The sequence below is a fragment of the Rhincodon typus genome, chromosome 14, assembly GCF_021869965.1.
Source record: "Rhincodon typus isolate 14 chromosome 14, sRhiTyp1.1, whole genome shotgun sequence".
In the NCBI taxonomy this organism is placed as follows: domain Eukaryota; kingdom Metazoa; phylum Chordata; class Chondrichthyes; order Orectolobiformes; family Rhincodontidae; genus Rhincodon; species Rhincodon typus.
Window position 1 is genome coordinate 62994221 of NC_063345.1, and position 12611 is coordinate 63006831.

At 41.4% G+C, this 12611-nt stretch overlaps 1 protein-coding gene across 13 annotated transcripts in view; it reads left to right on the plus strand.

Annotated features, from left to right (window-relative positions):
• The window catches only part of hdx (highly divergent homeobox), a 92104-nt gene extending 80851 nt beyond the window's left edge, over nucleotides 1–11253 (plus strand). For 12 of the 13 annotated variants that reach the window (XM_048605351.1, XM_048605353.1, XM_048605352.1 and 9 more), the window contains 3 exons: nucleotides 5241–5336; nucleotides 9203–9325; nucleotides 11002–11253. In XM_048605351.1, the coding sequence (XP_048461308.1) occupies nucleotides 5241–5336; nucleotides 9203–9325; nucleotides 11002–11073 (291 nt within the window). In that variant the 3' untranslated portion in view covers nucleotides 11074–11253. The remainder of the gene's footprint in view (nucleotides 1–5240; nucleotides 5337–9202; nucleotides 9326–11001) is intronic. The other variant, XM_048605355.1, reaches the window with a different exon arrangement.
• The last annotated feature ends 1358 nt before the right edge of the window (nucleotides 11254–12611 follow it).

The window sequence follows — 12611 nt, forward strand, 5'->3', positions numbered from 1 at the left end:
CCTTGAAAAACGAGGACATCTGAGATGTTCAGGAGTTCAATGCCGCATCCTGGGAACAGATGCAGCGGAGGCGAAGGAATTGGGAATAGGGGATGGCATTTTTGCAGGAAGGTGGGTGGGAGGAGATGTGTTCTAGGTAGCTGTGGGAGTCGGTGGGTTTGAAATGGATATCAGTTTCCAGGTGGTTGCCAGAGTTGGAAACAGAGAGGTCCAGAAAGGAGAGAGAGGTATCAGAGATGGTCCAGGTGAACTTAAGGTTGGGGTGGAAGGTGTTGGTGAAGTGGATGAACTGTTCGAGCTCTTCGTGGGAGCATGAGGCGGCGCCAATACAGTCATCAATGTAATGGAGGAAGAGGTGGGGTTTAGGGCCAGTGTAGCTTCGGAAGAGGGATCGTTCCACGTAACCTACAAAGAGGCAGGCATAGCTTGGGCCTATGCGGGTACCCGTGGCCACCCCCTTTGTCTGTAGGAAGTGGGAGGAATTGAAAGAGAAGTTGTTGAGGGCGAGGACGAGTTTAGCTAAGCAGATGAGGGTGTCAGTGGAGGGGGACTCGTCAGGCCTGCGGGACAGGAAGAAGCGGAGAGCCTTTAGGCCATCTGTATGGGGAATGCAGGTGTATAGGGACTGGACCTCCATAGTTAAGATGAGGTGTTGGGGACCAGGGAATTGGAAGTTTTGGAGGAGTGGAGGGCGTGGGTGGTGTCTCGGACGTAGGTAGGGAGTTCCTGGACCAAGGGGGAGAAAATGGAGTCTAGATAGGTGGAGATAAGTTCGGTGGGGCAGGAGCAGGCGGAGACAATGGGTCGACCAGGGCATTCAGGTTCGTGGATTTTGGGAAGGAGATAGAATTGGGCGGTGCGGGGTTGGGGAACGATGAGGTTGGAGGCTGTGGGTGGGAGGTCACCTGAGGTGATGAGGTTGTGGATGGTTTGGGAGATGATGGTTTGGTGGTCGGGGGTGGGGTCATGATCAAGGGGGCGGTAGTAGGAGGTGTCGGAGAGCTGGCGCCTGTCCTCGGCGCCATACTACAACAGTGCCTCCCTTGGCTGCGGGTTTTCTGGTGAGGTTGGGATTGGAGTGGAGGGCTGCACGTTCTGTGGGGGAGAGGTTGGAGTGGGTGAGAGGGGTGGAGAGGTTGAGGCGATTGATGTCTTGACGGCAGTTGGAGATGAAGAGGTCGAGGGAGGGTAAGAGTTTACTTTGTGCCTTGAATTAACTTTATTTTTGGGCTTTTCAGTACAAAAGGATGCTTCGTCTTGACTTTTCCTCTTGTATTAAGTATGCCAGTTTAAATACGCACTGAAAGAAAGCCTTGCATTTATATAGTGCCATTGGATGACCTAAAGTGCCAATAAAGTACTTTTTTGGAAGGTAGCCACTGTTTTATCTAGGAAACACAACAACTACTTTGTGCAGAGCGATGATGATGACGAGATAATCTGTATTTATAATGTTGATTGGGGAATAAGTATTGTCCATAGCAATGGGGATGCTCCTTTAACTCTTCAAAATTGTACTGAGTTCTTTCACATCCATGACAGGACAAAAGTGGCATCAGTTTAAAGTCTTATCTGAAAGAGAGTTGTACTTATTGTGAAGTAGTCTGTAAGAGTAGTATAACATGCTAACGTTATACTTTCAACTCCATTTCTATAATCTTGGCAGTGTTCCTACTGAAAGGCCACATGAACTTTCACCACCTCACCTTAATCTCATTCAATTTCATCTATTTGGGCATTTGTGACAGAGTACCATAGGAAAAAAGATTGTGTATCTCAACAGGTTTTCTGGTATTATTCATGACATAGTGAACTTGCCACCAAGCAGATAACTGAAAGCTTGGTTTGGGATTCTGGCAATATTCTATTGCAGCTTCTATTCAGTGTTAAACTTAACTGAGTTTTATGCAAGTATGCAGTTCATAGTAACTTGTATGAAGGGAATTGCATGTATTCTATGGTGTGTTTCCATATAAATTGCTTGTTGCCAGATCAGAAATGTTAAAGCACCAAGGCACAGTTATGATAAGGAAATAGATGAACATTATATATGTGAATACATTTGGAATCTAGCGATGTATTTCAAAGCTAAATATCTCATCATATTTTGCTACTTACAAAATAATGCAGTAATTTATTAGAAAAAGCAAGCTTCCTCTTCAAGCATGTTGAGTTTATGAAAGAAGCAGTGAGGCTACTTATTTAAGGGTGTCAGATTCCATAAGCAACCAGTGAAGCACCATGAGATTTGGCAGTATCTTTAAATGACCTTAAAACTAATGAAAACTGTAATGAAGGAGCTGTAGCACTGTTGTAATAACAGTCTATTTGTAGCCATGACTGACATTGTCCAGAAATAAAGGGATTCTCTCTGAGTGATGTGATTTTAGTAATGCCTCTGCCAGTTCTGTTGTTTCAGTCAAGAAGGTACCTTTTGGCAAAATCTCAGGTCTTGAAGAACTTGATGCTCGTTTCCTATGATGAGGCAGAAGTTGATTCATGACCAAGATTGTTGATTTGAGGTTGGTTAGAGAAGCAAATGTTACTATAAGGTAGGGGTGGAGGTTAGACAGACCTTAGGATTGGGATAAAAGTTCGGCACAACATCGTGGGCCGAAGGGCCTGTACTGTACTGTGCTGTATTGTTCTATGTTCTATGTTCTATGTTCTATGTTCTATGTTAAGTCAGTCTGTAAACCTTTAAGCACTGTTAAAAGCCCCCATCGGTGGGCAGTGTTTGAATTGTTTGATCACTGCTATCACTGAATATCTTCCTTCCAAGACCTACTCAGGAAAGATGTCTTGGCCGCTTGTTGTTTTCATCAGTGGTTTGCTCGGGCTTGTTAAAAGTGATCAAATTTCACAAATGACTAATTCCTGACCAAAAGTTGAGCAGCTGCTGAAAACCTGCAAGGGGGTGGAAAGAACAAGATAATTGGAGCCAGTGTTCCATGAATCATTGATTACAGAAGATGGTCTTTGGCCCATTGAATCTTCGCCAACAAAAGCTTCTCTGTATCTACACAAGTCCTACTTGCCAGCAATTCGCCCATAACCTGAATGTTATAACCCCTCAAGTGCTTATCCAAGTATATTTTTAAAGAACAAAAACAAAGTTGCTGGAAAAGCTCAGCAGGTCTGGCAGCATCTGTGAAGGAGAAAACAGAGTTAAAGTTTCGGATCCGGTGACCCTTCCTCAGAACTGATGGGCTGCACCACTCCGCAGTTCCACTTCATCCTCCGGCTCATTTGTCATGCTAACAAGAAACTTTTTCTTTTCCTTTCAGGCATCAAGGCCCACAAGATGCAACAATTTAAAAATACCCATGGCCCTCTGGAACCTACCTCTCCTCTCCTCCCCTTCCCTCTGACTCTATCCCCTCCTCCAACACCCCCACCTCCTGTCGGGTATTCACCAACCCCCTAACCTTCCACTCTCCGATGCTGAACGCTCTGTACACAGCAAAGGCCTCGGCTTTATCCCTCTGCGTTCCCACCACCATCAGTTCTGAGGAAGGGTCTCTGGACTCGAAACGCTAACTCTGTTTTCTCTTTCACAGATGCTGCCAGACCGGCTGAGCTTTTCCAGCAACTTTGTTTTTGTTCTTGATTTACAGCATCCACAGTTCTTTCGGTTTTTATCTTTTTAAAGTTTGAGGTTTTCTGCTTTAACTACCTTCCCAGGCAGTGCATTCCAGATTCCCACCACCCTCTGGGTGAAAAGATCTCATGGTTTTCACCTTAAAATTATGGCCCCTTGGGGTATTGATCCTTCAACTAAGCGGAACATCTGCTTTCTATCATCCTTATCCAAGCCCTTCATATTCTTACGCACCTCAAACGTGTGTCCCCTCAGCCTTCTCAGGTCTAAAGAAAGCAACCTGAGGTTCTCCAGCTTCTCGTCATAGCTAAATTGCTCCATCTCGGGCATCTTCTTGATGAATCTCCTCTATGCCCCCTCCAGTGCAATCACATCCTTCCTATAGTGTAATGACTGGAACTGCAGACATACTCCACCTGTGGCCTAACCACAGTTTTTTACTGCTATTGTCAGTGTCCCAACTGATGAAGACAAGTGTCTATGCACTGCCTTACTACCCTGTTAACCTGTCCTGTTACCTGTTGTGTTAAATGATCAGGAGATAAGGGTCTAAGCTATTATTTTGAAGCTCTTCTGTCCAACATGCTGAGGGAATGTTGAATACCTCCAAGAAAGAATGTAGAAACTTTCCATACATTAATGTTGGTGTAGATATTTTCTAAATAACGTGTTCAGAGATCTTGTCACATACCTCTGGAGCAGATGGGAGTTGAACCCAGGCCTCAGCTTGGAGGAAGGGACACTACCACTGTGTCACAAGACCCATAATTAACATTGGTATAGTATTAGTCAGAATGTGTAATTCATAAATTTAAATAATATTTGAACAGTAGTTAATAATGTTACCTATGCACAGTTGCTCCAATGATTGTAAACTTCCTAACTACATACGATTGGTTCCTTACCTTCTATCTACAGCGCTTATCAGTAGCAAAGATCCATGCACAATTCCTCCCTTTAAAGTGAATGCTGAATCAATAATTTTGCTGGACAGTGGTTAAATCAGCAAAATTTAGCTGCTGAGGACGTTACCAAGTCTTTTTTTATTCTCTGAACAAACAGACTAAATATCGTGAAATATTCAGATTGCAATATAAATGCCTCTTGGCAGACCTGTTAAACCATCCAAAAATCCAGAAGCTTTATACTATATGTGCAGCCCTCAACCGAAGTTCAGCAAAGAATATCCATTTTTTTGGGCTATAGCAAAAGCAATGTTTCTGTGTATTCTTGGGTGTGAGTAGAAGACTTGCATTATAAAATAGAAGGAGTGCTTAGTTCACAGGATGAGGAAAGCTGCCACATCTGTAACATGTTGAGTGGGAAGTGCCTTGTGGAAGTTAGTGCCTTCCATGGAGGAATTGTAAAAAAAGGACTCGGGGAGGTAGTAGGATGGAAACTATATCTGTTCATTCTTTCTGGCAGCTAGCTACAAGTTGCAATGATGTTCTACTCTTGACTGTATTGCAAGACTCCTGGTGAACGGAGTAAAGGAATTGAAGTCATATGGGAGTGACTAAAGAGGCAAATATGACCTGGAATATACTGTTTTCAAATCAGTCAAAAAGGACTGAACGTGACAACATGAAGAGATTTCTCAACCTTGAAGCATACTTTACTTTTGGTCTTTTTCATACAGAAATTAGAAGTACTTGATGACGATGCAGTTGAAATGAGCAGTTGTGACCGTGTAACACCTGATGGTGAGCAGCTCCAGAAACAACTAACTCTTAGGGTAAGATCTGTCTACATTAGAGGAAATTAGATTATTGTCCACACATGTGCCAACTTTTATATGTTTACGGTTATTTATTTTTCATGATTTTTTGCTGAATGAGATGTTTGCCAGAGTCAATGTTGAAAAGAAATCTTGGATTAGTTAATCATATAATTACCAGAGACAACTGCAACAATGTTTGCTTATAATGCCAAGCTGATTGAGCTTGATGTTAGTGAAAATCTGGTTTTCAATTTTTCATCATTTATATCAAGAATTTTTTGTGAGTCTCTGTTTTCTAGGATGGGTTTCATTATGATGTTCCAATGTATAACATTATGTACTGGAGGATATTTGGTTATAACTACCCTGTGTCAGTTCGCAGCATTCTTCAATCATTTCTCCATTTTCACATGTACTGACATCTTGAGTAACATGCAATTTTGTACAATTGTAAATTATAGTCATGAGGCTCTCTTGCTTAGATGTAAATAGGCAGCTCCATTGAGTCAGAATTCAAATGTTGTAGTCCTTCGCTGATAATTATGTGAATTTGAGTTTATTTTCAGATTTTTTGTTTGTAGTGTTGCCTTGGAAATAGAAAAGGAAAGAAATAGCCTGGAACAGGGTAATAAAGACAATTTTGAAACAAAGAAGGGAAAAAATAGAACCCAAGAGTAATTGTAGAGAATGACACCTTGTACTATCAAGCATTGTATTTCAAGAATAGTTACAAATGAACATTGATCTAATTTATAAATTTGACATTTTTTAAACAAAACAGTAGCCGATACCTTTTCATCGAATGTCTAATCTACTTGTACAGTCTTGTTATTGGAGTGAATGCAATTAGATCAAAAATCTGGGGCTGAACCGGACCGTTTGCCACCTTGATGTCAGATTTAACCCCAAGGTGAGCTTTTGATCTCAAGTCCGCACCTTTGCTAAATAGGTCTATGCTGACCTCCATAATATTATCTAACTCTCCATTCCCTTGGCTCCATTTGTGAATGAATCCCTCACCTACGCCATTCATACCCCTGAACCCGTTTACTCCAATGAATTCCTGGCAGACTTTCCATTTTCCGTCCTCTGTAAAATTGAGCTGAATACACTCCTGCCTGTGTACTAACGTGCAATATGTTCTGTTCACCCATCATCCATGCTTGGTGATCATCTTTGACTCCCAGTCAATCTGAGCTTTCATTTTGAAATTCTGCATGATTATACTAAATCCTGTATGGCTGCCGCACGTACACAGTCAAGGCCAGTGATCAAACTTTGCCACAGCAGAATAGGCAGCAGGAAGCATTGCTAATTTTATCGTGTTGTGTGCCTTTCCTTGTTGAACGTACTCCTCAAAATCCAGCCCATCCCTTTGATCAAGCCTTTGATCATCTGCCCCAATGTGACTTAGAATTAGAATTCGAGCACTAACACCTGAAGAAAGACTGAGGCTCTGAAAGCTTGTGTTTTCAAATAAACCTGTTGGACTATTACCCGGTGTCATGTGATTTCTGACTTTGTCTGCCCCGGGCCACAACTCCACATCATCATAATCTCAAGTGACAGCACTCATGCCTGATATTCATATGTTCGCCCTCATCTTTGCACACTTAACACTGTTGTAAGCTTCAATCCCACATCTTGCAGTTTCTACACTGTATCAGCTGTTCAATCATTATGGTAGCCATGTCACCCAAGCACCTTGTAACACAGCTATTGATGTTCCCACCACCCATCCCTCCCAAAGCGCACACCACATGCATGCTGGCTCGCTTGCTAGACATGTTTGCATGTAATGGGGCAGCAATGGAGAATTTCTGCTGCTAGCACTGGTTAGGAACACTGGACAAGGCAAACGTAACCACAAGACATGTGATGCACAAGGGTAAATTTTTCTGTTTCCTATTATTAGAAATGTTGAAATTTCTTCTTTTCAAGATTTTGGTGAGTCAGTCTGAGATTGCCTGTGTGAAGTAGGGAGAGATAGGTGTAGAATTATACATGTGAGGTGAAGTTTGAATGATTTTAGCAGAGCCAGAGGCTGACTAACTGATCACTCACTGACTGACAGGCTGACAAGAATAACAAGGCCTGAGATATCTCTGCCACCTTCTCTTCCATCTGGGTTGCTTGGCTGAGTGCTGTGCCACAGTGAGAGCCGGGTTGAATAGCATGGAGTGGGGCACCACCCGTTCGGAGATATTCTCCGGCGAGTATTCTGGGGCTCCTGACAAGTGATCCAGGCAGTGGCCAAGTTTTAGAACATCGATGGTTTGTTCCATGTTGTTGGTTCTGGTGGCATGGTTCCCATCTGAGCTGTGGCCACATGTAGCTAACTTCCTTCCAACATGTGGAAACTTTGTCACCTCACAGATATCCTGTAGTTAGTTGTGCTAACTTTGGACATGGTGGAACAGCTGAATGGCACAAGATGAAAGCATCCTGGCCCCTGTCAGGATAGCTGACATTCTACTGGCATATGCCAACTGCGCAGTTCAGGTATATTTCCCTGTTGAACTCTGGTACTTGTGCACCCAAGCGTGTGCACTTGATACCTCACCCTGTCCAGTTCGCTTTGCCAGTGTTTTGCATCACCATGTGCTGATTCCTTCGGCATCTCTCCTATTACAGAAACTACAAAGTCCCCCCTCCTGGCCTACTAGGAATCTGTTACTTCTTGGATGCAATAACACAGTGAGTTGGAGGTACAGTATTGGCAGTGCTGCCAGCTCTGGCTAAAACCAATCAGGCACTGGAGGCACCGACAGCCACTGTCCTGTGGCTGCAGGTCCAAACGGAGGTGATGGTACAGTTCAGTAACTACTAGGATGAATCACAACTGCTTCTGACACTTCTTAACTGAGGTAAAGGTAGAGGAGGGGCTCTTAACAGCCATTTCTGGAGTCAACCTTTTTTATTTTGAGCCCCCCTCCCACACCCCTGGAGTTCTGCTTCGGGGCACAGCTTCACCTGTCTGCTGCAGCCCCCATTAGTGATCATATGCTTTCAAACTCCACTGAACTTGGAAAGTTGAAGCACCACTGAACGTATGTTCGGGTGAGAAGAGTGGTAATGGAGGGATGATACCATCGCCTATAGACAGCAAAATGGCAAATTGGAAGCCAAAGGAAGCAGTGATGTTGTCATGATTTTCTTTGTCTCTGTACTTCTGGTGCATACATAGATTCCCCGCCCAGATACCTTTGCCAACACTGGAAGTGACCAGAATTCAGTCAGTGATTTTGAATATTCATCAGTGCCATTGACATGCCTCAATTTTTATGTGCAAAATAATGTATAAAAATTGCATACTGCTCCAGAATTTAACAATTTGTGGTTTAGTCTCAGGATAAGAGGTCAATCATTTCAAACTTCCTTGAGAAATCTCTTCATACAGATGATTGTGAATCTTTGGCATTCTGTACCCTACTGTTTTAAACATATTTAAGGCTAAAATAGTTTTCTTTTGTCTCTTGATGAGTGAGTGAGAAAATGGAATTAAGACAGAAGATCAGCCATGATTACATTGAATAATGGGTCAGTCTCAGAGGATCCAATTGGCTGTTCTTATGTGGGACAATGATTATCCTTCTCTTGCAACTGCAGTGTTGTACAACTGTATCCTATTCTTCATCCTGTCTTAATTTTGAGTCAGAAGGTTGAGGATTTAAACTCTAATCTAGATTTTGAATGTGTAATTGGTCATTGCAACTGAGGCAAGGAGATTGATGGGGGTATCATTTGTTTTTTAAAAAAACAGCAGGTAAACATTTGTCTGAACAACGGGAGTTCATTTTCTTGCTGTGTACCCATGCTATCTGTATTGTATGCAAGGTCCAAGTCTGTTTTATTTTAATGCTGTTGCTTCTTCTTTTCAGAATGATAAAATTAGGTACCTTGAGAATGAACTGGAGAAACAAAAACAGAAATACCTCCATCTTCAGAATTTTACTACAAGTTTAGTTCTTGCAGTCAAAACAAATGACACAGAACAGCAGCAGGTAGGTCTGGTGCTGCAGCAGAGTGTGCACTCTGATCTTATTCTTGACCAAATGTGCAGGGTTGTTCAGAATGCTGCTGTGATGTTAGTTTGAGAAAGATCAAATAAACTCGTTAAAATAATCAACGAGAGAGAAATGTAATAACTTCATAAATTCTCAGTTGGCTGAGATGTGCCAGTAGTTAGCCACATTAGTATGGAATAAGGCAAGTGGTGAATTGCTCTTTGCAGGCAGTTGTGATCTAACAGCGATAACACATTTGTGGTGTTTCTTGAATAAATTTTAAAAAATTGAACTTGTCCTGTCGAGTGCTGTGCAACTGTTAAATCAAAGGTTACGTAGTATGTAAAGCTTGATGTTGAATTTTACCTCGATTTATAAAGAAGCGATTGAAATTTCTGATATGAGAAGCAGATGTTGAATTCAAAAATATTTTGTTACAATGAAGTTGCTTCAGCAGGAGATTGCATGTTCTCTACTTACGCTATCAGAATACTGCAGAAAATCTGCATTTTGTAGAATCATAGAATGGTTACAGCACAGAAGGGCATTCACATTGCCATGCCCATGCCAGCTACCTGCAAGACCAATTTATTTTATCCCATTCCCAGACCTTACCCTGTGAGCCCTGCAAGTATTTTCTCTTTAAGTTCTTAGCCAGTTTCTTTCTCAAAACCACAATTGAATCTACCCTCATGACCCTCTGTGCATTCCAGATCCTAACTATTTGCTATGTAAAATTCAGGTTTCCCACACATTGCCCTTGATTCTTTTACCTTGAATCTGTATCGTCTAGTTCAATCATACTCCTTCTTGTCTAGCTAGATCCTTAATGCATTTGATGTTCTTAACTTTCTCCAAGGTTAATAACCGCGAGTGTTCAAATAAACCCAGATGAGTGCAGTCCCTCATCTTGGGCCATTATTGTAAATCTTTCTTGCACCCTCCCTAATGCCTTCACAATCTTTCTAAATATTTCCCCATGACTGGACATAAGACTTCTATTATATCAAATTTATGGTTTTATAAAGCTACACTATAACTTTCTTACTATAATATTCCATGCCTCCGTTTGCCCAGGATCCCTTGTGTTGTTTTAATCACATTGTAAATCTGTTCTGCTACTTATAAAAATTTTAACGCACATATTGCCAGCTCTCTGTTTTAGAGTATTCCTCCTTATGTCATATCTCCATGTTTTCCTAAAGTTCTCTGCTTTACGTTTAACTTGTACACAACTGTTGATTCCACCATCAGTCAGTATTTTGTCTATATCCTCATGAAGTCTGCCACTTTCCTCCTCACAATACTTTTAAGTTTTCTGTTTCTGGTTGATTATACTAAATTCAAACAGAATTATCGAGTAATAGGGTGTGCATAAATTAGCTGTGTGAATTGTATGGGTCCACTCTATATAAATTCTAAACGTCTGTGACTTCTTTGGGGTATATGAGGATTTTAAAATGACAATTCAAAAAAAAAATTAACTTTTGACAAGCATTCTTATAAGATGAAGAGGATTTGATAAAATGCAAAATGATTGAAGTTCCACAAACTCTTGTTTCATGCTCTAGTTATTAGTTGTTTCTCAACCAGATACTTAGTTCAGTTCCATTTTCAGTTTTTGATAGCTGCTGATACAGGTATTTATAAAGAATGTTGACGTTTTCTTATAGATGTTGCTGACAAACTTGCCTCCTGACACTGAATGCAACTTGGATTCACCTGGCAACCGGGAACAAAGCTAATTAGATTTCCTCTGTATCAGAGGATCTTGCTGAGTGTGAAACATCCTTTTGGAAGTGGTAAAGACTTCTTTAAATTGTTTGTATCAATGTTAAATCTTTTACATGTTTTAAAAACAAGACTGCTTGTGCTACAGCTTGATCACGAGATGAAACAACTGCAGAATAAAATGGATTTTGTTAGCTGTCGTTGTTTTCTTTGATTGGGAGATGGGAGGCATTAGAGGCCATAGTTTGGCTAATGAACATTAAATGCTGCAGAGCATTAAAAACTTCGCCCCAAGTTCTCAATGGATACAGACATTCTAGTTACCTTTGGATGCAGAATATTGTCCCTACACCGGAATGTATTCTCACCGTATTTCAGCTTCAAATAGGCATGCAGAGTCCTGAGCTCATGAAAGACACTGTAGGTGCAGGGTATTTTATTTTACCCTGTCCTGTCTTCATTGAGTCTGTGCATGAGCACCAACAGGTTTCTGAGGTAGTAGAATTGTGGCCTGTGAATGAGGAATGGAAGGTAAGGCTATTCAGCTCCTCCAGGATTATGCACCCTATTTCCAAGACAAATAAAAACACCGTCATGTCAAATATGCTCAAAGCATCCACTCATTGAAAGAAGCGAACACAGTGGAACAATCCTGGCTCAGAGAGTGACATTGCTGAAGAAATTCTGGACAATATTGTCAGGCTTTTCTTTCCTCAAGCAGTTAACTTGGCTCTGAAGTGACATTTAAATACAAGTAAGTAAATACATGACCAGTTCTTCTGAAATCCCTACAACATATTTTAAGGGTTCATTCCTTTTATTTTAACCAACAATTCAATACTCTTGGTTAAAATAAATTGTTTTAGATTTTGTGCTTGAAGTGACTGTTAGTTATGGCTTCTCCCACATCCTTACCCCAACCCTCTCACTCCAGGCCTTGTTATCGCATTGTCTGCTATTACTCACAACCCATTATTAGCCTCTAATAGTCGCATTAGTAGCCATTCATTCTCCAAGGCTGACTATTATCCACTCCTTTGTCTGTCCAATTGTTTTTCTGAGGAAGGGTCACCGGACCTGAAATGTTAACTCTGTTTTTTCCTTCACAGATGCTGCCAGACCTGCTGAGCTTTTCCAGCAACTTTGTTTTTGTTGCAATTGTTTTTCTCTCTCTTTGGGCTCTATCGCCACCTGTCATTTACTTCTTAACCCCTATCTTCTGTGTACAAATCAACCCTTTCCTAGCTACCATCAGTTCTGAAGAAAGGCCACTAGAACCAAAATGTTAGCTCTGATTTCTCTTCGCAGATGCTGCCAGACCTACTGAATTTTTCCTGCAGTTTCTGCTTTTGTTTCTGATTTCTAGTACTGGCAGTTATCATTAAGTCATTGTTAATGGCTTAGTGGCTTCACAGCAACTGGTTTACTGTCCATTTATCTCAGTGAAAAATGAAAGAATCTCAGTTTGCCCAATCTGTTAACACCCTAGTGAATCCTGGGGGGGGAGTCAGTCCAAGTAAAGCTGAGTACATCTATAGTTATAATTCAGCAA